The 25,772-nt window shown below is 46.0% G+C and overlaps 1 protein-coding gene across 8 annotated transcripts in view; it reads left to right on the forward strand.

The window, feature by feature from the left end:
* Nucleotides 1-25,437, forward strand: part of RHOBTB2 (Rho related BTB domain containing 2) — a 55,317-nt gene extending 29,880 nt beyond the window's left edge. For 5 of the 8 annotated variants that reach the window (XM_027853823.1, XM_027853822.1, XM_027853826.1 and 2 more), the window contains 9 exons: nucleotides 3,463-3,664; nucleotides 9,649-9,752; nucleotides 10,064-10,249; nucleotides 11,108-12,129; nucleotides 13,179-13,297; nucleotides 17,078-17,228; nucleotides 19,698-19,786; nucleotides 20,526-20,631; nucleotides 22,114-25,437. In XM_027853823.1, coding sequence (XP_027709624.1) covers nucleotides 3,463-3,664; nucleotides 9,649-9,752; nucleotides 10,064-10,249; nucleotides 11,108-12,129; nucleotides 13,179-13,297; nucleotides 17,078-17,228; nucleotides 19,698-19,786; nucleotides 20,526-20,631; nucleotides 22,114-22,331 — 2,197 coding nt within the window. In that variant the 3' untranslated portion in view covers nucleotides 22,332-25,437. Of the gene's footprint in view, nucleotides 1-3,011; nucleotides 3,129-3,462; nucleotides 3,672-9,648; nucleotides 9,788-10,063; nucleotides 10,250-11,107; nucleotides 12,130-13,178; nucleotides 13,298-17,077; nucleotides 17,229-19,697; nucleotides 19,787-20,525; nucleotides 20,632-22,113 lie in introns of those variants that run through there. The other 3 variants (XM_027853827.1, XM_027853829.1, XM_027853828.1) reach the window with 3 other exon arrangements.
* Nucleotides 25,438-25,772: the final 335 nt, after the last annotated feature.

Genomic DNA, 25,772 nt, shown 5'->3' on the forward strand with positions numbered 1-25,772 from the left:
ACATAATAAGAAAAGTAGCTCCTTTCATCCCAGAATCTCAAAGCAATTTGCTGATATGAATTAACCAAGACCCAGGGGACCTCATGAAGTTCTCATCTCCATTTCCCAAAAGGGGAGGCCACGTGCCCTCCAGGGAAGTGAAGTGGTTGGTCCCTCTCTGAGCCAGTTCCCCTACGGAAGCTAGGCAGTGAACAGTTTTATAATTGGAGATATGTAGCATAGGCTGGAGCTGGATGGTAGCAGAATAGGGAGGGAGTTGAGTATAAGAATAGGAAATAAAAGGAGCCCTGAAGAGTGGATGGTCAAGGGGAATTTTAGATTGGACCCAACTCCAGTAAATCTTCATGTTTGATTTTACAGGACTTTTTCCTCCCTTCTCTCCCCCCCCTTCCCCCCAGTTTGCTTCTCCTTAAATGTGGCTCATGTGGAAGTTACCTCCTATTGGAGTTTGACTCTTTAAGTACTGCCTCATTGGTTAGCTATCCTCTGCTTAACTCTAGTGTTGCATAAGTTTTTCTTTGCCTTTTTTTTTCTTTAAATCAACAAAACCTCTGAGTCCAGAGAGGAGGGTGGTTATGCTGGTCTCCTGGAGTCCATTCTGTGCAGGAAGTCTGATAACACTGAAATATAGCTAGATTTTCTAGCTTAACTTAAAAGCCCAGACTCAAGAGATCTTTTCTCTTCTCACAAACTTTTTCTCTTTTTCTGGGCCTAGAGATCTCTGGGACAAAGTGACCCCTGAATTTTTCCATGGCAGTCATTTTAACTTGTTGAGTTTTTTTTTTCTTTTACCATCATCTCAAAGCTTTGAGTACCATATGATATCCTAAATAAGATATCTAAAGAATTTTCACCATTTAAGTTACCACTTCTCTGTCCCCAACCTTCCATCCAAAGCACCCTCCACCCAAGTCCATACTCCCCTAGAAAGCACCTACTAAGTGAACTGTACTAGGGGCTTGAATGACAAAGACAAAATTGAAACTGACTTCTTTCCCCTCTGGTCAGTATTCTTACTTTTATATCAGAAATCCACTTTTTAAAATGTGATTCTTGTTAATGGGATAAAGAAAGAAGGAAGGAAGAGACTCTTCCCAATGGGGTAGGACTAGGTCTGGAAAGTAGAGGAGGAATCAGGACTGCAGGATGAGTTTGTCCTTCTGAGTAGGGCCATGGGTCTGGTGCCAGTCCAGTAGGGGTGGGTGGGGTGGGGTGGGGCAGGGGGCATTGTCATGGTGTTGACTACCTTTTGCTAATGGGATAGGGTGAGCTGGGAGGAGAGAGCATCCCTGAAAAAATCCCTGCTGTACTTTTTTGCTCAGATGCACCCACTCATGAAAACCTCCGTTGCCATTGTTACTTGGATATTTTGGTTCTGCATTCCTGCACGTTGGCACAATGTTACAGCATCCCAGGAGCCTCACAGGAATGTGGGAGCTTCTACTCCCTCCCTCTCAAGCTGGCCTTTAGGGTTGGATGGGTTAGGGAGATAGAACTGTGTACCTCTTGAAATTATTTTCTGCTTTTGTTGACCCAGGAAGGGTTAATCCAGTTTGCTCCAGCTTCCAGGATTGCCTAGCCTGCCTGTCCTGCACACTCTCTACACACCTGGCATAGCTTGCATGCCCCATATACTCTGAATCACCTATATACCTCCTTCATTCTTTATACCCTGAATGCATATACACACCATACATGCCCTACATGACCTAAACACTTTGTAACTCCATGTACCCTCTGCATACTCCATCAGCCCTGCATGCCCTGAACTCCTTGCACACCCTGCATAGCTTGCTTGTCCTGTATGTGCTGCCCTTCCTGGCTGCCTCTCACAGCCTGTGTGGCCTGCCCACCGTGTACCACCTGTGTACCCTGCACAGCTTTCCTGCCATGCATGGCCTGCCCACCCTGCCTCCTGACATCACCCTATATGACATAGGTGCCCAACGTGCACAAAGGAATGTTTTGGCATAGTGCCAGCTCAGTTTTTTAACTTGTGCCCAAGCCATTCCCATTGGAGTGAATTCCCAGGCCACTTGCTGTTAAGTGCCATTGCTCCCTTGAGCTGGGGGCCTCCCCATGTTACCTTTTTAAATGTCTCTGTGAGACTTCACATGGACACAAGCACCTTCTGCTTGTTTATCTGAATAATGATTCTCTTCTCCTAGTTCTGGAGTTTCCTCTCAGCTTGGCAGAGGGAGAAACTGAGGCAGGGGTCAAGTGGAAGAGTAGTTACCACTGAGTCTGTGCTTGACTTAGCAGTTCACACTTGGGGGTCTCTGATATGCTGTTTAATTAAGCATCCCTAGTTGAAACAACCAGTCAGTGCGGGGAGCTTCCAGCCAGGGGCACCCTAGTGACTGTGACTTTCAAAATGAGGATTTTTTCTTCTTCTTCTTTTTTTTTTTTTTTTTTTTTGCTGAATGAGTGAAACGTGTCTATGGGAGCTCAACCTCAGTTTCCTAGAATCAGGATATAGGATGTCTGGGTGAGATGCTGAGGCTAGTTCATGGGAAGGGCTGCAGGTTCTGAGAGCAGATACGGGCATCAGCAAATGGGGTTGGACAGCCTTCCCAACTTTGCCCTCATCACCATCGCTGGGTCCCTAATCAAAATATCCAGGCAGCCTGGACTGATATAAGTAGTGGTGGGTTGTCGCAGTGAAAATCTGAGTTCTATCTAGTGACTCTAGAAGCTTCCCCAGCCTAGGCTGGCAGGGAGAGAGAGAGGGAGAGAAACAAACTCCTGAAGCAGCATAAGCTAGGGCCCTTGGGAAAGGGGCAAAGGGCTGCTAGCCCCGGGAAGGGCTTGGTGGGAGTTTCCAAAATTGAAATGGAGGGGGGAGGGAGAGCCTGCCGCTAGCTTTGACAAGTCCATTAAATTTTAAAGTGGTTCTGCCTCCGTGCATGCTGGGAAGGGGTGGGGACCTGGGTGAGCCTTCATCTTCTCTCAGCTGTTTGCTGTTCTGTTGCCACCGCTGCGCTAGAAAGAAGAGGGCAGGGTAGAGCAGGGGAGGAGGGAGAGAACCTTGTCAGACTGGCACTTCTTCGGTGAAAATCAGAGGGACCCCTCTCACGGTCTTGAACGGAAGGGGTATCTCTTCCCCGACTCAGATACCTAGCTTGGAGGTGAGAACCTGATGGAGCTGTTCCCCTCCTCCCAGCCTTCGTGGGACCCCTGCCCCCTTCTTTTCTAGTCTTCCTGTTTCTGCTCTTCCTCGATGCCAGGACTTCCCCTTTAATGCTAATGTGGGCCGGCACCCACCACCACTTACCGGGGCAGCTTTGCCGTCCGCCTCCTCCCCATCCTTTTGCGCAGCAAAGTTGCCCAGGGAGTTGTTCAAACCCAACTCCTCCTTCCCATGTTGGGAGAGGCCGCCTTGAGTTAAGTTAGTCCTTTTCTTAGACCCTTGGGAAGATGACTTGGAGAGCAGCCCTGACGAGGCTCGTTCTTTTCTCTCAGGTCCCAATTAATGGATTCTGACATGGATTATGAGAGGCCAAACGTAGAGACCATCAAGTGCGTCGTGGTCGGGGACAACGCCGTCGGCAAGACCAGGCTCATCTGTGCCCGTGCCTGCAATGCCACCCTCACCCAGTACCAGCTGCTTGCCACCCATGTGCCCACAGTCTGGGCCATTGACCAGTATCGGGTGTGCCAGGAGGTAAGAGGTGCGAGGGAGTGGGGCTGCATCTGGGACTTTTCCATACCTGTGGCTGCAAGCTACTATACCCAGTTTTGGGGTTGAGGCAGAAGTTACTGGCAGAGCTCACAGTACAGCTCCCTGACCAGGGCTGTTATCTAACAGGATAACAGGAGGGAAAAGCTTTAGGAGACATGCCTAAGGGGAGTCACCCTAGGGAGTGTGATCAATTTAGAATTACATGGCCTTATGTTAGGAACATAGTGTGGAAGACTTAACATCAGTTCTCCATTATCATCCCTAATCAAATAGTCACCCAGCTCCAACTTGAATAGCTCCAGAAATGAGGAATTCACTTCCAGCTGAAGCTAATCATTGCAGTATGGTACAGAGAACACTTGTTAGATTCAGTCAGAGTTTGGCTTCCAGTAACTTCCACTTACTAATTGGTCTTTGTTCTGTCATCTGGAGCCACACAGAATAAATGTGATGAGTCTTTCCTGTGACAGCCCTTCAAATAGTTTGAGTCAGCTCTCAATTCTCCCTTAATGCCTTCATGTTAGACATCCCTAGTTCCTTCATCCATTCCTCTAATGAGAGAGTTTCAGCTCATTGTCCCAAAGACATGCTCCAGTTTATCAATATCTTTCCTAAACCATGGTTCTCCAAACTGATTAAGCTGCTCCAAATATGGTCTTAACAGGCTAAGTACAGTAGGACTCTCACCTCTGTCACTCAAGACACTATCCTTCTATTAATCCAAGTTATGATTGACAAGAAGCACTGAGGCATAGCGGATAGAGAATTGGTTTTGGAGTTAGAAGACCCAAGTGTGAGGCCCACCTCAGATAGATACTGGCTGTGTGACCTTTCCATGCCATAGGAAACTCTGTGAGATCATAAATTGTACAACATTTGCTGGTCTGTATTGGTAGAAATAGTTTTCTCCCTGTGAATTTTCCATACAGGTCTGGGGCGGGGAAAAGATTAACTTTTTTTTATTGCCACATCTTACTATGACTCATATTGAACTTACAATCCACTAAAATGTCTAATTCTTTTATTTTTTGTGAACTGTTAACTAGCTACATCTCCTATCCCATCCTTATTCAGTTGGTTTTTTGAACCCAAGTGCCAAACTTACATTTATCTCAATATTTTTCTGTATCCCAATTATGTCATCTAATGTATTAACTATCATTTCCAGTTCTGTATCATTTTCATATTTTTTAGTTCTGCCACTGATGTTTTTATTAGGAGTCATTAATAAAAACATTAAATAGAATAGAGTTAAGGACAGAGCTCTGTGGCACTCCATAAACACTTCCCTTTAGCTTGATATTAATCTTACGCCCTTTGGTTGATTCACCTAACTCTGCTATCACGCATCCACATTTTTTTATCTTGTCCATAAGGGTCACAGGAGACTGTATCAAAAATCATTGCTAAATCCAGATATGTTGTCTTTATAATTTTTTTTTGCTTAATTATTAGCTTAATAACTATTGGAAAAGGAAACTAGGTTGGTCTGGTTCAGGTGTTCTTGATATAGTTTGTGACATGGATCCTCTGGCAATTTAGTGAAGGCTGTGGGCCTCTTTTCAGAATAATTTTTAAAATATTTGAAGGAAATGTTAAACTTCAGTTAGAGGTTAGTGAAAATATGGATGTAATTGTTTTTCCCATTCAAGTTTATGGATCCCTTGAAATCTCTCAGGCCCCTAGGGGTTCATGAACCCCAACTTAAGAACACCTGGTCTAGTGTAACATATTCTCAGTGAACTTATGCTGGCTCCCAGAAATCAGCCTTTTTGCTTTGTAAATGTTCACAAAACATTGCCTAATAATCAGTTCCCGGATTTTCTTTGCTTTCTTTTCTTAAAATAAATTTTATTGGTGTCTTTTTTTTTACTATTACCAAAATTTCCCCCAGTATCTCTTCTCTCCTCTCCCAAAGAGCCATCTTATGTAACAAATAATGTTTTTAAGACAAGAAAAGAAAAAGGAAATTTTAAAAACTCAACAAGTCAGTTCTAGAATTTTCCTAATTCTCCCCCATCCCCCAACCAAGATGCTTAAGTGCAGACCAAACCAGATTAAAATGTTATTGGGAAATATTTAACAAGATAAATAAAAATATAGTAGAACATAGATAATGTTAATATGTGGTTTTCTAAGCTAATATGCAGCCCACATATTAGAGGTTTAGTGGCCTCTATTTCTGTTTGAGTTTGATATCACTGGTGTACAGAATTCCCTTTCCCTCTTTGAAAAGTGCTGGGTTTTCCCATATTCAGTCTTCTGCTACCGTTCTGGTAGTCCATAGTTCTTCAATGATCATTGTCAACAATTCCTTGATCGTATCCCTAAGTTGTTCCGGTACCCTGGGATGTAACTGACCTAGAGGGGCAGCTAGGTGATGCAGTGGATAGAGTACCGGCCCTGGAGTCAGGAGGACCTGAGTTCAAATGCGACCTGAGACACATAACACTTACTAGCTGTGTGACTCTGGGCAAGTCACTTAACCCCAATTGCCTTACCAAAAAAAAAAAAAATAGAATTAGCCAAATGGGGAAAAAAAAATCCACTAATGTAACTGACCTAGACATGTGATATGCACTCATTTAGAGAAGCTAGCTGCTCCCTTAATTGTTTCCTCATTGGTCTTTGATTTTCAGACCCTCTCAGTGTACATTTGTTGTTCCCTTTCCAGTCTGGAAATCGTTCTCCTTGACAGAGAGATTGGAAGCAAAACAGCCGTTGAGTAGCTAGTTCCATTTTCTCTCTGTCATCTCTTAAATATTACAGCATCCTCACCAACTGCTGGCCGATCTCCTTCTTGTTCTTTTTGCACCTAAACATACTCTTTCAAAATTTTTTTGTTCTGCGCAGCATTTTTTTTCTGCAAGCCTCAGCTCATTCTCACCTTAGCCTTCCTGCTACCATTCTTACAGGACCTCGCCAGGGTTTTGTTTCTTCCCTTGATTATGTGCCTTTTGCATCTGTTATTTTTTTATTTCAACCATCATTTAAAATCAGAGCTAAACTAAAGCGTCTGTGAAGCTGAACTGGTTTCTTTGGAACTCTTTCCTTTCTCCCTCACCCTTTTTTGGTTAGCATATCATGCTGTATGTTCTTCTGTCCTCCTTGAGCTGTCTTCTCAGGCCATAGCGTCATAGGGTAATCGATTTAGAATTGGAAAGTACCTCTGAGGTCATCTAGTCTAACCCTGTCATTTTGCAGACAAGGAACCCAAAGCCCCAGACACCCGTCTCAGATCACACGGCTACTGAGTAATTATCAGCACCCTTGTCTTCATCCATTTCCCATTTTTAGAGTCAGTGGCTTATTTTGGTTGGGTTCATAAGATAATAGACCTCAGAGAAGAACCTTAGGTGTCACTTAGGCCTCCTGCCCCTCTGCCTCCCCACCCCCCATTTTACTGAAGAGGAAAATGAGACCCAGGAAATGTAAGTGATTCACCTGTCTAGGATTAGACAGGTAGTAATCAGAAGTGACCTTTGAACCCAAAGCCGGTGCTTTTTTTAAATAATTACTCTTATAATTACATTGTGTCTTCTTTTTATACTTGTAGTTTGGTGTTGCATTTCATTCATTTAATTTGCTCAGGGTAGAAATTGAAAGGCAAAAAAATGAAACACATCCCTGCCTTCAAGGAGCTTACATTCTACTTAGGGAGAAGATAATGTGAACATATAAAATTAAATACAAAAATTATATGTGAAGTTATTTCTGGATTTTGATCTTTGCTAATACTTTGATCACGTAATGAGAAGACAGGACTCATTGGAAAAGACCCCGATGTTGGGAAAGATTGAGGACAAAAGGAAAAGGGGATGGCGGAGGGTGAGATGGATAGATAGCGTCATGGAAGCAACGAATCTGAGCTTGGAGAGACTTTGAGAGATACTGCAGCATAGAAGGGCCTGGCGTCCATGGGGCTGTGAAGAGTTGGGCGTGACTGAATGACAACAAGTAACTAGTTGATGATACCAGTGTATGTAGACAGCTCATAGGACTCCCAGGGGCTTCTCACTCTCTTCTTGGAGAGATGGATTTATGATACAAAAGCATGAGATTTCTGGGTAATTGTCAATTGTCCCTTATTTCACAGGATTTGAGGTAGAAAGAGACCTCAGTGGCTCTCTAGTCCAATCCATCCTCGAAAAGGCCTTGCTAAGTGGTCGTCCAGCATCTGCTCTGGGACCTCCACAGAGAAGGAACCCCTCCAGACAGCTCGTGCTCCTGCAGGATGACGGTTGTTGTTGGGGAGCCTTTCCTGACATCGGACCCAAATTAGCCCCTTGGCAGTCTCCACCTGTTCTTTCTATTTCGGCCTTTTGGTGCCAAATGGAACAAGTCTCATCCTTGTTTCACATGACAGCCCTTGAAATGCTTGAAGATTCTTAATCACGAATCTTATTTTTTTCCAGACGCTTTTTTCAAAAAGATCCAGACCAAATAAAAATGTGAGGAGGGCCTTTTGAATGACTATATGTCAAGGTACTATATCTAGTATATATTGACTTGATTTGGAAGCTCTTGTTAAGGCCTTAGATTTTCTCCCCCTTTTGCTTCCCTGTGAGAAGATGGTCTCAGGAACCCTGCAAGGGAAGATGAGTTCACGTCAAGTCAAGGAGGATTCATTAAGCATCTTCTGTGTGCTCAGCGCTGGGTTAAGGGCTAGGGATACAAAGAAAGGCAAAAATGGACCCTGTCCTCAAGGAGCTGATAATCTAGTGAGGATAGACAATGAGTAAACAACTAACTACATACAAGAGATAGACGGGATAAATTCAAGATCATACCTGAGGAGGAAGGCACTAGAATGAAGGGGGATTGGGAAAGACTTCTTGGAAAGCTGGGATTTTAGTCGAGAATTGAGGGATATTAGGAGGCAGAGAGGAGGGAGAGAAGGGAGAGAACATTCTAGGCATGGAGGATGGCCAGTGAAAAGGTATCATGAATGATATTATTGTCTTCTTGAGCACAGTGATAACTCCACCAGTTGCTATATTTGCATCGCCATGGAAGACTTATGAACCCTCCTCTCCTTTGGCTATAGCTTTTCCATGCCTTCTGTTTACTTCCTATATTTTCTTTGCATTCTTGGAAACCTCTCTTGATGTCAGTGGTGCAGGTGAAACTCCAAGCCCTCCTTTGCTAGCATGCGGTTCAAGATGATATGGACACTTTCTCCCAAGACTCTTCTTGCTTGTGCTTCAGCTGAGTTTTCCGTGTTGGCCTGGATCGAGTTCAGAAGAGTAACTCCTTTTGTGCCTTCTTCTTACTTAAAGATGAGATAGCCAAGTGGTGCTATAGATGTCACTAGATCCAGTGTCAGGGAGGCCTGAGTTCAGATCTGGCCTTGGACATTTTGCTGGTTGTATGACCCTGGGCAAGTCATTTTAACCTCAGTTTGCCTCAGTTTCCTCATCTGTAAAATGGAGACGATAACTCCATTTACCCTTCAGGGTTGTTGTGAGGATAAAATGGGGCAATATTTGTGAAAGTGCTTTGCTAGCCTTAAAGTGCTATGATCAGAAATAGAGATGTACCTAGGATATAGGAATTGGAATTCTTGTCAAGAGCCCTAAACTTGGGAGGTCTTTGTGTATTTAGAACTACAAGGAAGCAGCCAGCAGTAAAGAAGAGTTGAACATAAAAAATAATGGGTACAGATGGTATTAAAAAGCCTTTGGCCCATGTCTACAGTGGGCAAGTAAAGGAAGCTAGGACCGGATGCCTGGCAAGAACACCTGTCTTCCCACCCCATTCTTCTCCAACACTGCTTTAGGACTTTTAGGGTTTTCTTTTATTGTAAAGGTCGCCCTTGCCGTTCGTTTTACCCTCATAGAAATGTTGAGGAGTTAGGGGAGACCCAAACAGTTTGAATTGTTCAGGGTTCCGCCCCCACTTCCAGGGTCTCTAGCTGATTTATAGGTGAATCCTAAACAGAGATTCTCTTTTCCTTCCTCTCGAAGGTGCTGGAACGTTCCCGGGATGTAGTAGATGATGTCAGTGTGTCCCTTCGTCTCTGGGACACCTTTGGAGATCACCACAAAGACCGGCGCTTTGCTTACGGGAGGTAGGACCAGCCCCTGGCTGCCTGCAGGGAGCCAGGTGGGTGGGTGGAGTTGAGCCACCTTAAGCTTGAGTATTCCAAGGAGAGGGGAGGGACTGTACTATCAGAGTTCCCATAGGGTAAATGTGTCTGGGCACTCATATCCGATGATATTCTGCTAAATCTGTTCTCTTTGTATAGAGCTGGAATTTCTCTGCGTGTTACATTTGTACATATGTGCATATGTATGTGTGCGTGCATGTGTTGCACTGTCTTTATTCCTGAGAAAGGTGACCCCCTAACAGCACCTACTCCTTTGTCTTCCCCACCTCCAGATCTGATGTTGTGGTTCTTTGCTTCTCCATTGCTAATCCCAATTCCCTGCACCATGTCAAAACCATGTGGTATCCAGAAATCAAGCACTTTTGTCCTCGGGCTCCTGTTATCCTAGTGGGGTGCCAGCTGGACCTACGCTACGCTGACTTGGAAGCCGTCAATAGGGCCAGGCGCCCTTTGGCCAGGTAGAGGGGCTGGGACCTGGAGCCATCCAGTATGGGAGGGCAGTATTGCTGGCTTCAGGGACTTTTTCCTCTGGAAAGAGGACTAAAAGAGGCAGCCTCCGAAAGAACCAAGAGAGAGGAAACAGGTGGGAGAGAAGAGAAGGGGGCTGGAAATGGAGGTCAAAGGAGGAAAATAGACTATGCCTCCAGATGAGGAATAGAGAGGAAGGCAGAAATGGTCTGTGCTTTACCTCCCTGCCCACCCCCCCAGGGCTTTATCCCTGCGTCCCCTTAGCAGCAGCTGGAGTTGCAAGCTAGGATTTTTCCCAGTCCAGTTGTTCATTCGTTCATTCATTTAGCAAATGGTTATTGATCCAGCATTGTGTTAGGAGTTATGGAGAATAAAAAAGATCAAGATGATGTATTTATTACCTCAAGGATCTCCAAATCTAGGTGGAGAAATCCAAATTAAGCACATCTGAAACAAATAACGATTTGGGGTAGTCAGTGGTTAGGTATAGACACTGAGTGTCTCAGGAGAAAGGAAAGAGTGGCACTGTGGGCTAGTTTGGCCAGGGAGTGATTCATGGAGGAGGATACTGAGTTAATTTTAGTATATTAAGTTTAGGTAGGACTTGGGATGAACCTTAAGGGGATAGGTGGAATGTGGATAGGTCAAAAAGCAGAAGGGAATAGCCTGAGCAAAGAGTCCAGGTGGAGGAGGAGTAAGCATGGCCTCAGTAAGGTTCTGTAGGAGGGCCTACCTAACTGGATCTGGACTTGAAGTAGACTTCCTTGGCCTCTGAGATGAGTTCAGGGGGAAAACTACCTCCTCCTTTCTTCTACCACAACCCAGTTTTTCTCTGTCTTCCCACCCAGGCCCATCAAGCCAAATGAAATCCTGCCTCCTGAGAAGGGCCGGGAGGTGGCCAAGGAGCTCGGCATCCCCTACTATGAGACTAGTGTGGTGGCTCAATTTGGCATCAAAGACGTCTTTGATAATGCCATCCGGGCAGCCCTCATTTCACGTCGTCATTTGCAGTTCTGGAAGTCTCACCTGCGAAATGTCCAGCGCCCCCTGCTACAGGCCCCATTCCTCCCCCCCAAGCCTCCACCCCCCATCATTGTGGTTCCAGACCCCCCATCCACCACTGAGGAGTGTCCTGCCCACCTTCTGGAGGACCCTCTCTGTGCGGACGTCATCCTGGTGCTGCAAGAGCGGGTGCGCATTTTTGCCCACAAGATCTACCTCTCCACTTCCTCCTCCAAGTTCTATGACCTGTTCCTCATGGACCTGAGTGAAGGAGAGCTGGGGGGTTCCTCTGGGTCAGGGGGCCCCCACCTAGAGGAACCCCAAGGTCACTCTGACCACTCCCACCACCATCACCACCACCACCACCACGGGCGGGACTTCCTGCTGCGGGCAGCCAGCTTTGACGTATGTGAGAGCACTGATGAGGGAGGGGGTCCGGGCCCAGTAGGGCTCCGAGCTTCCACCAGTGATGGCATCCTTCGGGGCAATGGGGCTGGCTACTTGCTTGGGCGTGGCCGGGTGCTCTCATCCTGGAGTCGTGCATTTGTGAGCATTCAGGAAGAGATGGCAGATGACCCCCTCACCTACAAGTCACGCCTGATGGTGGTGGTGAAAATGGATGCTTCAATTCAGCCTGGACCCTTCCGGGCTGTGCTCAAGTATTTGTACACTGGGGAATTAGATGAGAATGAACGGGATCTCATGCACATTGCCCACATTGCTGAACTGCTGGAAGTGTTTGATCTGCGCATGATGGTTGCCAACATCCTCAACCACGAGGCCTTCATGAACCAAGAGATCACTAAGGCCTTCCATGTCCGTAGGACCAACCGGGTCAAGGAGTGTCTCGCCAAAGGCACATTTTCAGGTATGGAGGACAAAGTGGGCATACGAGTTCAGGAGGACACCTGCAATAGGAGTAGTGGTAGAGAGCGATTTTCTTCACTTAAATTATTGTTGGATGCTGGTTGGTTCATAGTGGCCTTTTGGGATCTTGGTTGACTCTGGCTTCCTTCATGATAACCAAAGGGTTATCACCAGTCCCACCTGGACCAGTGTGTGAATGAAAAGTCAATCGCTTCTTGGCTTTATCTAAGCAGAACCCTTCTCCACCTGTGCCCTGGACATCTCCTAACCATCCAGAGGCTATATGACTCCTATCTGATGGCACCATTCCTAGAATTTTCTCTCTCATTTCCCGTTCCTCAGCATCTCCCCTCTTCTGGAAGGTGGGAAGGCCTAAGACGAGGGAAATTTGGAATGAGAGTTTTGCTGTTAAGTAACTGGGACACCAATTTCTCATGCATTGGGATCACTATTACCAATCCCTAGGTCTTGTTCTAAAAGAACCATGGAATCCCTAGGCTAAGAGCTTAGGTACTATGGAGGTGGGAGCAAGGAAGTACTCACAGATCTTGGAGGAGGTGTAGCTTTCAGGAGACACTCTGATTGCTGGCAAATCTATTCTGGCAGCCCTAGAAAATAGTTCTTTGTTTTAAAATTAAATTTTATTTATTTTCAAATGAAGATCCACCTTCTCTCCATCCTACCTCCTCCTCCCACCCCCTGTTGAGAAAGCAAGAACAACAACTGTTATAAACACATATAGTCATGCAAAACAAATTCCTGCATTGGCCATGTCAAAAAAAAAAAAATATCTCATTCTGTCCTGAGTCCATGCCCTCTCTGTCTGGAAGTGAGTAGCGTTTTCCATTATGAGCCTTCTGGTTGGTCATCGTATTGACCAGAGTTCTTAAGCTTCCAATTGGTTGTTATCTTTGCAGGACTTTTATTGTTGTATAATTGTTCTCCTGGCTCTGCTTACTTCTCTGTGTCTCGGGTTTACACAAGTCTCCCCGGAAGTAGGTCTTTTAACCTCCTTTCTTCGTCTGTGACCCTCGCTCTCCTTCCTTGCAGATGTGACCTTCATCCTGGATGATGGGACCATCAGTGCCCACAAGCCGCTGCTGATCTCCAGCTGTGACTGGATGGCCGCCATGTTTGGAGGGCCATTTGTGGAAAGCTCCACAAGGGAGGTGAGGCTTTGTGGAGGTGGGGCATGAACGGGATGGGCTCCTGTCTCACCTGTAACATCGATTAATAAGTACTTATTAGGTACCTACCATGTGTCCACGTTGTGCTAGGTGTGATGGGGATATCACATGTCCCTTAAAGGGTTAGGCAAGTAGGCTAATGGAGAGACAAGATAAAGACATATGAAACAGAGGAACCTCAGTGTGTTAAAAATAGAAATAATCCCTTTTGCCCTAAACCTACCTCTCTTTCCAAATTCCCTATTTCTGTTGATGGTATCACTATTCTTCTAGTTATCCACACTTGAAACCTTGGTGGGCTTTGAGCCTTTCCTTTCTTCTATCCATGTAGACACCAAGACCTATCCATTCTTTGGAAATGTGTCTTGCATCCCTCTTTTATTTCTGTCTCCTAAAGTACAGGCCCTCAGTACCAGTCTCACCTACACTATGACAGCAGCCTCCTAGTTCATCTCCCTGCCTCCTCTCTCTCTTCTCTCCAAGTCATTCTACGCCCCTGCTGTCAAAGCAGTCTTTCCATAGCCGTACATTGGTCACCTCCTCATCTCAGAAATCTTCCACAATTCCTCACTGATGATGGGATTGAGTCCAAATTCTTTCCTGGCATGCCAGGCCCTCTTCCAGCCCTGCGTCCCTGCCTCTGCAGCCCTAGCTCAAACCCTCTGTTCCAGTCAGACTATTGGTATCCCCTGAAATGAGCTTGGCTCAGTCTTGAAGCCAACTCTTTGCCCATAATAATAGTTGCATTTATGTAGAGATTTGAAGTTTATGCAGTGGCCCTGAATGAAAGAAGTGGTGCAGGTATTCATATTTAGAGGAAACTGAGGCTCTGAACTGGGAGGGAGCAGTTTTGAAGCTCATATTCCTCTGAAATGCTAAAGTTTACGAGGCATTTAAAAAAAATTTTGGTCATAACCATCTCATAAGGTACAAGCATTATCCTGATTTTACAGATAAGGAAACTGAGGTACCCTGATCAGATTTGCAGATGATGCAAAAAGCAAGGAGGGTTGGCTAACTCATTGGATGACAGTCAGGATCCAGAAAAAATCTTGGCAGTCTGGAACATTGGGCTCAAAATGTACTAAGATGAAATTTTAAGAGGAATCAGTATAAAGCTACCATTTAGGTCTGAAAAGTTGGCTTCAAAAGTAGAAGATGGGGGAGGCATGGTTAGACAGCAGTTTGTCTGAGAAAAGATTTGGGTGTTAGAATGGATGGCAGAACTCAATATGAGTCATCAGGATGAGAAGGCAGCTAGAAGAAAGTTAATTTGATCTTAGGCTGGTTAAGAGGGACATCGCTTTCAGAAATGAGGGGGTGGCCATCCCCCTGGCCTCCGCTCTGGTCAGATCATATCGGGAGCATTGTGTTCAGTTCTTATGAAGAACATTGGTAAGCTGAATGACTAGATGGGATGGTGAAGAAACATGGGTTTATGCCATTATGAGGATGTAGAGCTGTTTAGTCTGGAAAAGGGAAGAGTGAAGGGGAAACATGACTGAGTATTTGAAGGGCTGTCACGTGAAAGTGGGGGCAGCTAGGTCGTGTAGTGGATGGAATGCCAGATCTGGAGTCAGAAAGACCCGAGTTCAAATCTGGCCTCAGATATTTACTAGCTTACTTACCCTAGGCAAGTCATTTAACCCTGTTTGCTTCAGTTTCCTCATCTGTAAAATGAGCTTGGCCAAGAAAACCCCAAATGGGGTCAAGGAGAGTTGGACGTGACTGAAACAACAAATAACAACATGTGGAAGAGGGCATTAGCCTTTTTTCTTTAGGATCAGTGAAGTCATAAAGAGGCTCAAATTGTTCATAAGACTTCCCTTGCGTCAATTTGAGTTTTCGAAAAGTGGGAATGGGGCTGCCTTAGCATATAGTATGTCCCCCCATCCGTCATTGGAAGTCTTCAAATATCAGTCCTGGGTTAGACTGCAGAGCCTCTGAAGTCCCTTCCAACTTTGAAATTCTGGGATGCAGTTGCATGTGACTTGTATGTGATCACAGTGCTAGCGTCTGTCAGGGCTTAATCTCGGAGCCTCGTCTTCAGACTCCAAGCCCAGGGCTCTTTCTCCTGTATCATATTACCTCCTGTGCGTCCTTCCCACTCCATGCCTTTCCTCTGGCCCTCTCCCTGTCCAGATGGTTCACCCCACCCAACCTTCAGGGCCTAGCTGAAGTTCCACCTTTTCCTTGAGGTCTTGCCCAACTGTTTCAGGCCCCATCTTCTCTGCACCCCAGTAACACTGCTATGTATCCTACTTATTTTGACACTGGATTTTAGAGAGTCTTCTTGTCTCAGTCTGTCCCTGAGGTTTTGGAATTGAAAGGAGGCTTTCCCAAAACAGTCATACAACCCAGTAGCATCTAAAGCAACAGACTTTTATTATGACCTTCATGCAAAGGAAGGCCTAAGACCCAATATGATATGCCTGGAGGTAAAGGCAGGGACAGCATGGATAGTTCTAAGCAAGGGGAAGTCCCTGCTGTATAAGCTTGGGTCATGGGAAATCTGCTAAAATTTCCGGGATGTGAGGAAGGAAGAAAGAAGATGTGTCTCGAGCAGCAGTAAGGCCCCATGTATCTCAGAGAAGCCAGGTTTTTTGGACTATCATGGTGGGCTGTGACGAATATTTCACATTTATGTGTTCTATCTCCCCAGCTAGACTGTAAGTTCCTTGAATACAGAGACAGTGTCTTATATTTCTTTTGTATTCTTCACCACACCATGCCATGGTTGGGTGCACAGTAGATTCACCATAAAGACCTCAGGGACTGAGAAAATAATTCAGCACAGTAATCCATCAAATGTTAGGTTATACGGTAGAGACTCTACGTGCTAAAGGTCATGTAGGCAAGAGTTCTAATTACAGCCAACATTTGACTCCCTTCCTCCCCCCCAATATTCTTTTACTTATTTGACTACCAGTGGAGTAGTTGTGGAAGGCTTCATAGCAGGGCATGCACTGGGCTTTAGGGGTTGAGTAGGATTTGCAAGGGAAAGGACCGTGAGAAGGGCCCTTGACTTTGCTCCCCTCTCTGCTCGTGATCTCATCAAAGCCTATTTGACTCCAAGGTTCTAGCTAGTTCCCCACACAGCTCTGAAGGAACATGTCTGATGAGAAAGCATTTTCAGTTCCTGCACAACCCTGAAGTGATTTCATGGGCCATGGGCCATAGCATCAAAAGCCAGAGAAAGGATCCAGCTGGCATGAGTTTCACCCGTCCTCATTCTTTGTTCCTTGCAGTAGGCAAGAGGCAAGCGGAACTGGTGATAGAAGGTCTCCAAAGCTTATGACTTAGAGGAGAAGGAGGAGGAGGAGGAGGGTGGTCAGAGCGCAGGCTTCTGCGCATATGGAAGACTTACGAGGGGGAACTACACGCGCAGGGTGTAGGGTCTTTGTCAAGGCCTCCATTGGAGAGAGATCTTTGGGGTCGCATGGAAGAAGGCAGACAGGGTGTGGGAGCAGTCAAGCATTTATTAAGCAGCTGCTGAGTGCCAGGCACCGTGCTCAGGGCATGCAAAGAAAGACCAGAGACAACCCCTGCTCACAGTCTAATGGGGTAAATAACTGTCCACACAAGGTACCTACAGGATAAATTGGAGGTAATCGGCAGAGGGAAGGCTTTGGCTAGGTGCAGAAGGTAAGACTTTAGCTGAGCAGCATGGAGGCTGGGTGGCGCCACCTTCTGGGCCAGCCTGAGGCAGGTGCTCCTCATGGCGGAGCTTCATACTGTCCTTGTTCTCCTTTGCTTCCCCAGGTCATGTTTCCTTACACCAGCAAGAGCTGTATGCGAGCTGTGCTGGAATACCTCTATACGGGCATGTTCAGTGCTAGCCCTGACCTGGACGACATGAAGCTGATCATCCTTGCTAACCGGCTGTGTTTGCCTCACCTGGTTGCCCTCACAGGTAACTTGGCTTATCAGGGACCCTCCCCGCCCCAGCACAGAAACACACCCCAGCAGAAGGATCTGAAGAGCTTTGCATGCATTCTCCACCTCTCCACCCCCCCACCCCCCACCACATACCTGCCTCTGGCATTGTGGCCCACAAGTTCACTGGAATATCTGTGTCAGTGTATCTGAATTGGTGGTTGTGTGATGATGCTTGTCTCCTTGTAGTTTGGGTTTGCAAAGGCAGAACTACAAAGGCTATTTATTTCCTGCTGTGTTTCTAGTTGGGGCAGCTGCTACAAGGTGAGGGGCAGTATTGGGACTATGGACTCATTCTTTTATCAGCAAGGTGGGGCAGTGGGTAGAGTCAGGAAGTCAGAAAGACTCATCTTCATAAGTTCAAATCTGACCTCAGACACTCACTGGTTGTGTGACCCTGGGTAAGTCACTTACCCCTGTGTGCCTCAGTTTCCTCATCTGAGCTGGAGAAGGAAATGGCAAACCGCTCCAGTATCTTTGCCAGCAAAACCCCAAATGGAGTTGCGAAGAGGCAGACACACCGAACAACAACTCATTCTTTTATAATAGCTATACTTCTAATAGGCATGACCAACTAAGTTTAAAAAAAAAAATCACACTAGCTAGTATTTTTAAAGTGCTTTAAGATTTGCAAAGTGCTTTACAGATATTATCTGATCCTCACAACACCCCAGGAGGTAGGTGCTATAATTATTCCCATTTTATGAATGAGGAAACTGAGACTGAAAGAGGTTAAGTGACCTGCCCAGGGTCACACAGCTAGTTAAGTATCTGAGGCTGGATTTAAACTCAGATCTTCCTGATTCCAAATCAGATGCTCTATCCATTGTGTCATCTATCTGCCTCAATTTTGCTTTTTCCATAAAAATGAAACTTATTAAAATGGATGACAAACATTTACTAGGAGTTAATTTTTTTAATAATTTATTTTTAGTTTTCAATATTCACTTCCATAAGATTTTGAGTTTTAAATTTTCTCCCTCTCCCTCTCCTCCCCCCTCCCCAAGATGGGATGCAATCTGATATAGGCTTACTTATACATTCATATTAAGCATATTTTCACATTAGTCATGATGTATAAAAGAATTAGAACTAATGGGTAGAAACACGAGAAAGAAGAAATAAAACAACAAAAGAAAAGGAAAACAAATAGTATGCTTCCATCTATCAAAGTCAGTCATCGCAAAACATGGCTGTTACTGTGTACAACGTTTTCATGGTTCTGCTCACTTCACTCAGCATCAGACCATACAAGTCTTTCCAGGTTTTTCTGAAGTCCACTTGCTCATCATTTCTTATAGCACAAAAGTATTCCATTACATTCCTATGCCATAACTTGTTCAACCATTCCCCAGTTGATGGGCATCCCCTCAATTTCCAATTCTTTGCCACCACAGAAAGAGCTGCTATAAATATTTTTGTACATGTGGGTCCTTTTCCTATTTGTATGATCTCTTTGGGATATAGACCTAGAAGTGATATTGCTGGGTCACAGGGTATGCACAGTTGTATAGCCCTTTGGGCATAGTTCCAAATTGCTCTCCAGAGTGACTAGATCAGTTCACAACTCCACCAGGAATGCATTAGCATTCCAGTTTTTCCACATCTTCTCCAACATTTATCATTTTCCTATTTTGTCATGTTAGCCAATCTGATAGGTGTGATGTGGTACCTCAGAGTTGTTTTGATTTCCATCTCTCCAATCAGTAGTGATTTAGAGCATTTTTTCATATGACTATAGATAGCTTCATTTTCTTCCTCTGAAAACTGCCTGTTCATATCCTTTGACCATTTATCAGTTGGGGAATGACTTGTATTCTTATGAATTCGACTCAGTTCTCTATTTTAGAAATGAGGCCTTTATTAGAGACATTGGCTATAAAAATTATTTCCCAGCTTTCTGCTTCCCTTCCAATCTTGGTTACATTGGCTTTGTGCAAAAACTTTTCAAGTTAATGTAATCAAAGTCATCCATTTTGTATTTTATAATGTTCTCTGTCTGTTGTTTGGTCATAAATTCTTCCATTCTCCATAGATCTGATAGGTAAACTATTCCTTACTCTAGGAGTTATTTTTTTTAAAGGATCACGTAACACAATTTAGAACAGGATTTAAAGAAACAAATACTTAAGTATAATTTAAGTATATCATTCACTAGTTTTCTGCTGCTATAATATAATCCTGGTTTGAGTATATTTCAATAGATTTCCCCTGACCTTTTTTTTTTTTTTTTTGGCTTGTGAGGTTTTGTTCTTGGCTCTGGGACCCCAGCTACCTTTGCCAGGTATCTAAGCCCCTACAGCCTTTCTCTTTTTATAGCTATAAAAGAGAGCATGAAAGAGCACTGTGGCACCTCTTACAACCTCATAGACAGTGCATGTGTTTTTATGAGCATCTGTCTGTGCATCCAGTACCCTGACTGATTCCTGTGATGTATTTGTCACAGAACAATACACGGTGACCGGACTGATGGAAGCCACGCAGATGATGGTGGACATAGATGGAGATGTCCTTGTGTTCCTGGAACTGGCTCAGGTAACTGGGGCTGGGAGTGTGCTGATTACTCAGCACCGTACTTCTGAATTGGGGCCATCCGTGTAAAGGATAGAGTGGTGTAGAGGAAGCAAACCCAAAGGCGAATTTGGTTCTCTGCAATGCCCCCTGTCTTGTCCATCTCCTGAGCCTATGCACTCAACTCTGCCTGGCACACAGCAGAAAAGGAGCCTTCCCAGAGTTAGGAGAGACAGAGGGCTTGGTCTTGAGGACTTGATGGATGGGAGGCAAGGCTTCCCACCTTTGAGGCGTAGGCAGACTAACTGCTTGGAACGTGTGCCCTGGAAATAATTTCCCACAAAACAGTGCCTGAAATATACCTATTGGGATTAGTTTCTTTGGGTCAAGGCATTCGAGGTAACATGCCAGCCCATGTCAGTCAGCTACATCTTAGTGTACATTAAACAGATCCCTTTCCAGTTTGATGGCTGATCTAAGTGGGGTAGTGGGGGGAGGTAGACAAGAGAAGGAAGGGATTGAGAACATAGGACACGACTGGGGAAGGCAGGCCTAGGCCATTGAGTCAGTAGGACACTTGCTGGTCTGTGTCATGTAGGGAAGTCAAGGTGATTTTGCCCAAGCTGGGGAGATATCAAGGGTCCTCCGATCTCTCTGCTCCTTGTCCAGAAGGTGTACTTTTGAAGACAGGCCCCAAAGTGTCTGTAATGAAACCACTGTAGCATCTGGTAAAGATGATTGCTGTGCTCTCTTCAACTTACAGTTCCATTGTGCATACCAGTTGGCTGACTGGTGTCTCCACCACATCTGCACCAACTACAACAATGTCTGCCGGAAATTCCCCCGGGATATGAAGGCCATGTCTCCAGGTGAGTGCGTATGGTCCCAGTTCCCCACCCTCTTACCCCTGCTTTGTCCCTCCTCGGTAACCGAGGGGCCATTAAATTCATGCCTGAGCCTCTATTCTGGTCCCAGGAATACTAGAAAACAGCAGTCCAGTCTTTAATAATAACAACAGTTAACATTTATATAGCACTTACCAAGGGCCAGGCACCAAGCTAAGTGCTTTACAGTTATTCTCTCATTTGATCCTCACAACAATCCCGGGAGGTAGTTGCTATTATAGTTCCATTTTATAGAAGAAGGAAACTGAGGTGAACAAATTAAGTGATTTATCCAAGATCATACAGCTAGTAAGTGTCTGAGGCTAGACTTGAACTCAGTTCTTCCTTAGTCCGGGCCCAGTGCTCTATCCACTTAGCTACCTTAGAGCACTCAAACCACATATACTGGCTATTTGGTGTGAGGGGTCATTGGATCCTATGATTTTGAATTAGAAGGGACCTCTGAAGTCTTCAAATCTAGGAGTTGCCGTTTCTGGATTGAGAGTACCTGCTTGTGCTGAGAAGGTGGCAGGTGGCAGAGCCCAAGACCTGCTCCATATTGCAGGAGTGCAGCCCAGTCTAGGCCAGGGGTTCTTGGGGTGCTTATAAGAGGACACCATAGGAAGGGGAGATGAACTGGAAAAGGACAAGAGACTAGGGCATGGCCTAGGGTGGGGATGGGGTGGGGGGCGCAAATAAGGTAGGAAATAAATATTCCAGGATGAGTTGGTCATAAAGACTTCTGTGACTGGTACTCTGCCCAGGGTGGTGTGGTAGAAAGAGCATGGAATTTTGAAGCCCAAAGGGTTCAGATCCTGGCTGTGCTACTCATTTATTTTCTGTGTCACCTTGGACAAATTATTTCTCCACTCTGAGCCTTGGTTTTCTCATCTTCAAAATGAGGGCATTAGACTTAGGTGATCTGCCCAAGGTCCCTTCCAGCTTTAAATTCTAGAATCAGTTTGGACCTAATTAAACAGATGAGGTCCAAAGAGTTAAATGACTTGCCCATGGGCCCAAAGCTCTTAAGTTTCTGAGGCAGGATTCAAACCTGGATCTTCCTGACTTCACGTCCCGTATCCCGACCACTGTACCGGACTGCCTCCCAAGGCATCCTTCGAGGCCACGCACAAACTTTACCTGTCCAATGAAACCTTCCTTGGTTGCCCTTCTTGGAAGCACTCTCCTCCTCTTCCGAACTCTGGTGGCAATAGTGTCTGTCATTTGCAAGCTACTTTACAGCTGACATCTATGTTTTCTCCTAGGCTAAGAATTTCCTGTCGGCAGGCACCGTGTCCATTAATCAGTCTGTTTCCCCACAGTATCCGTTGCACACCCAGGAGGCGGTCAGTAATCGTTGTCCATCACATAACTGGACCGTCTTCTGGGAACGTCGAAGGAGCGTGTTTAGATGTCGGGTGGCTCGTGGCTTTCCTTCTTCTAACCCATCCCCATTGTGTTCTCCAGAAAACCAGGAGTACTTCGAGAAGCACCGCTGGCCGCCTGTCTGGTACCTCAAAGAAGAAGATCATTACCAGCGAGCCCGGAAGGAGCGAGAGAAGGAGGATTACCTGCACTTGAAGCGGCAGCCTAAGAGAAAGTGGCTCTTCTGGAACGGCCCCTCATCTCCTTCGTCCTCTGCGGCCTCCTCTTCACCTCCCTCCTCCTCCTCAGCCGTAGTTTGAGAGCTGCCTCGACCCTCCTGGGATGACCCCGCTGCTATTCTCTCCTCTCCACCTGCCCTGGCCCCTTCAGTCCTCCTTTATCTGCGTGTCCCCCCTCTCCCCTCACCAGGGACAAGAGGACCTAATCCACTAGGCCCGTGAGGGTGGAGCAGATGACACCAGCCAGACCGTTTCAGTGGAAGAAAGACCGGGCTCTGGTGAGAGGCATGGGGACGCGCTGAGGATGGGAAGGAGCCAAAGCTTCCCAGGACTCCTCCAGTGAGGCATCAGGGAGAGCCGACGCCTCAGTCATCCATCCTCTTTTTTCCCATTTGGGATTTGGAACCCTTGTCATGGCTGGAGATCCATGCGCCAAGGGAATCCAAGGGAATCCAAGACATATGGGGTTATGGGAAGTTGTGATTTTTGTAGAGGGCTTATATTTTGATTGGGGGAGAGAGGGTCCCAAATTCCTTGGTGAGGAGCGAACAAGGTTTCTCCCGGAACTGACTGATGTTTTTCCAAAGGACTTGTAGTTCGCAAATGCATTGGGGGAGATTTCACTTGAGGCCACGGCAAGCACCGCGGTCCCTGACCCCCGTATTTGTAAGCCAGTGTAGGCCTTGTCCTCACTCCATCACTAGAGTTGCTCATTTTGAAGAGTGTCTATGAGATGAGGATGGCAGGAGGGCTAAGAGGGCCTTCTCCCACCCATCACCCAGGCATTTTACAGGTGGCCTTGTAGACCAGGCAAGCCCCTGGAATCTGAATACAGGTATAGCTGTTCAAAGCTCCCCAGGCTAGAAATGGTGATGCCAGTGAGAAACTCTTCCCTGCTTACCTTCTTCCACAAGGCTGAGAGAAAACTTACTCACTGGACAGAAACCAACAGGAACAGATAGGGGTGAGTAGGAAAGGAAGGAAGGTAGAAGGGAGTGAGGGTCTGTGTTCAACAACTACCAGTTCATAGGACCTAGAACCAGAAAGGGCTGTAGAGATGATCTAGTCCCACGTCTTCATTTTACAAATGAAGAAACAGGTCTAGGGAGTTTAGGTGACTTACCTAAGGCCACACAGGTAGTTTGTGATAGAGCTAGGATTCAAACCCAGGTACTTTGTCACTACATCATACTCTTCCCAACCTCTGGTCAGAGAGCCCAGCTTTTGGGGGGGGTTTACAAGGAAAGGCAGAAATAGCTAAAATTCCCCCCAAATCCTCCACAAATTCTACAGAACCAAAAGCAGAAAAAGATACTTTATATCCTTTATATTAAGCCAAACAAAAGCCCCTGAGGCCAAGAGAGAAAGTTGCTGGGGAAGAAAGAAAGGATTGGGTTGTGAGAATAGCTCGGCCGCCAACTCTCCAAGTGGAAAGGGATTCACCTCTGCTGTTTCTGACTTTAGGGAGCCCTGGAGTCACTGACTGGGGGTGGGGAGGGGTGTTCAGATGGGCCAGAGGTGAACTCTTGGCCCTCGGAAGCCTAGTGACTGACACCTGCCCACAATGGCTTCTGTTTTCCCCTCCCTGAGAGAGTGAAAGTCACACACCTGGTCTTTACTGGGTGGTACCATGGGGTACTTTGTGTTGTGTGTGTGGGGGGGTGAATTGAGAGGAGTTGAGGAACTGGCTTTTCTTTAAATTTATGGCATCTCCCCCCCACCCCTCAATTTGGGAGAGTAGAAAAGGGATAGTGTGTAGATCAGGACAGGAGGCCACTGTTTTGAGAAACAGGGCAAGGTTGTGGCTTTAGGGAGGGAAGGGGGTGATAAGAGCACCTGCAGCCCCCACGGGGCAAAAGGAGGGCTGGCAAAGCTCCTTTCTCAATGTTCTTTTCCCTGACCCCTTTCCTTAGTAGCCTTTTTTTTAGTAGCTCTAAGTTTTTAAACAGGGGCCTGGGAGGTAGGTGGGAACCCTTCAGAGACCGACTGCCCCTTCTGGGCAGCTATGGGAGGGGCCCGCCTGGCAGTCTGATGTCCTAGGATGATTCCTGGGTTCCACAGGGCTGGCGGGAAAGAGGAAGCCCTGGGATGTCAGAGTTGGGCCTAGTCCAGAAGTATGCAAAGAGGCTGGATTGACCGGCCTGTTCAGCTTATTGCAGAGCAAGCCTTGTTCCAGATGAACAGTTAAACTGTGGGGACAACTACAGCTCTGTTTTTCATGTATACTCTCTACCCCAAGGTTCATTTCCTAAGCTGACTGACTGGCCACCTTCGTGATGTGCTGCCCTCAGCTGGCCTTCTCTTCTCCCTGTATGCCCAGGCACAGGGGGATAAGGCTGGTGCTATGTTGACAAACGCTGCTTTACCCTTAGTTTCTCCTTACAAGAAAAAAGGCAAGTACGGTATGGTGTGATTACAAGCGTCCCTACATAGGGGCAGGGTAGAACTGATCTTCACAGGGCCGTCGTGAAGCCCACAGACCCCCATGGCAGAAAGTGGGAGGGGGAGCAGGGTGAGGACTTGCCCAACAAAATATGGAAGGGTGGGGGGCTCTGGAAGATCTCAGGGGGGTTTCCAGAGTTTTCAGGTCTGTGTTTGGAGTAAGAGGATAGGAAGTCAGTTGAGGGAGAAAGGAAAGACCCAGCCAAATGATTGGAGTTTCCTGACTGGAAAAAAATTACTTCTTCCTTTCAAAGGCTTTTTTCCTAGGTAGGCCTGGATAGAGCCTAGGAAGAAGACAGAAAAAAGGGAAACATAATGCCCAGTGAAGGACAGTTACTCCCTCAGGGATCCCTCTCCCCTTTTCCCCTGCTGTGCCCTCAGAGCCAATTTCTATCACCCTCCAGTCCTGTTTGTGGCCTGGGTACCATCCTAGCTGAACCAGCCCTTACAGGGTGGACAAACTCTGACCCCTAGCCTGCAAAGCAGATATACCTCTCTGCTGGGGGAAGAGATGGAGACATTGCCCTCACATCTCCTCGGGCTTTGAGATGAATTCCAAGAGTTGGCAAGAGGTAATGTAACTCACCCATGCAGGGCATGGTTGACTGAATTACAGAGGCAAAGGACTGATGCTACTCATTGGGAGGTGGGAGGGAAGAAGGAGAAAAAAAAACCCTCTTTTTATACAAGGTTTCATATTTAATTTGATCATAAATTCATAAATACATAACTATTTTGTACACAATGTCATCGTTATTGTTCTTGCTCTTCTGCGAAGACATTGAGTTGCCTGAACCAATTCAGAGATAACAGATGCAAGAAAAAAGTGTTTCTTCCATTTACAATTGCACTTGATTGGTTACAAAGCATTTTTTCTCACAATAAGTTAGTGTGTAAAAGGTTCCCATTTTGTAGATGAGGGAACTAAATTCAGAGACAGTCAGCTGTTTTCTGGTAGGATCAGAATTCAGAGGTCCCCTAAACTTGAAAAAAACTATCCCTGAAATATGCGTCCCAGGCAGTAGGGCCTGATTGAGCAGCAGGACATGATTTGGCCAAAGGAGACAGATTAGGTAGAAT

The sequence above is a fragment of the Vombatus ursinus genome, unplaced genomic scaffold, assembly GCF_900497805.2.
Source record: "Vombatus ursinus unplaced genomic scaffold, bare-nosed wombat genome assembly UNPS02010219.1, whole genome shotgun sequence".
NCBI classification, from domain to species: domain Eukaryota; kingdom Metazoa; phylum Chordata; class Mammalia; order Diprotodontia; family Vombatidae; genus Vombatus; species Vombatus ursinus.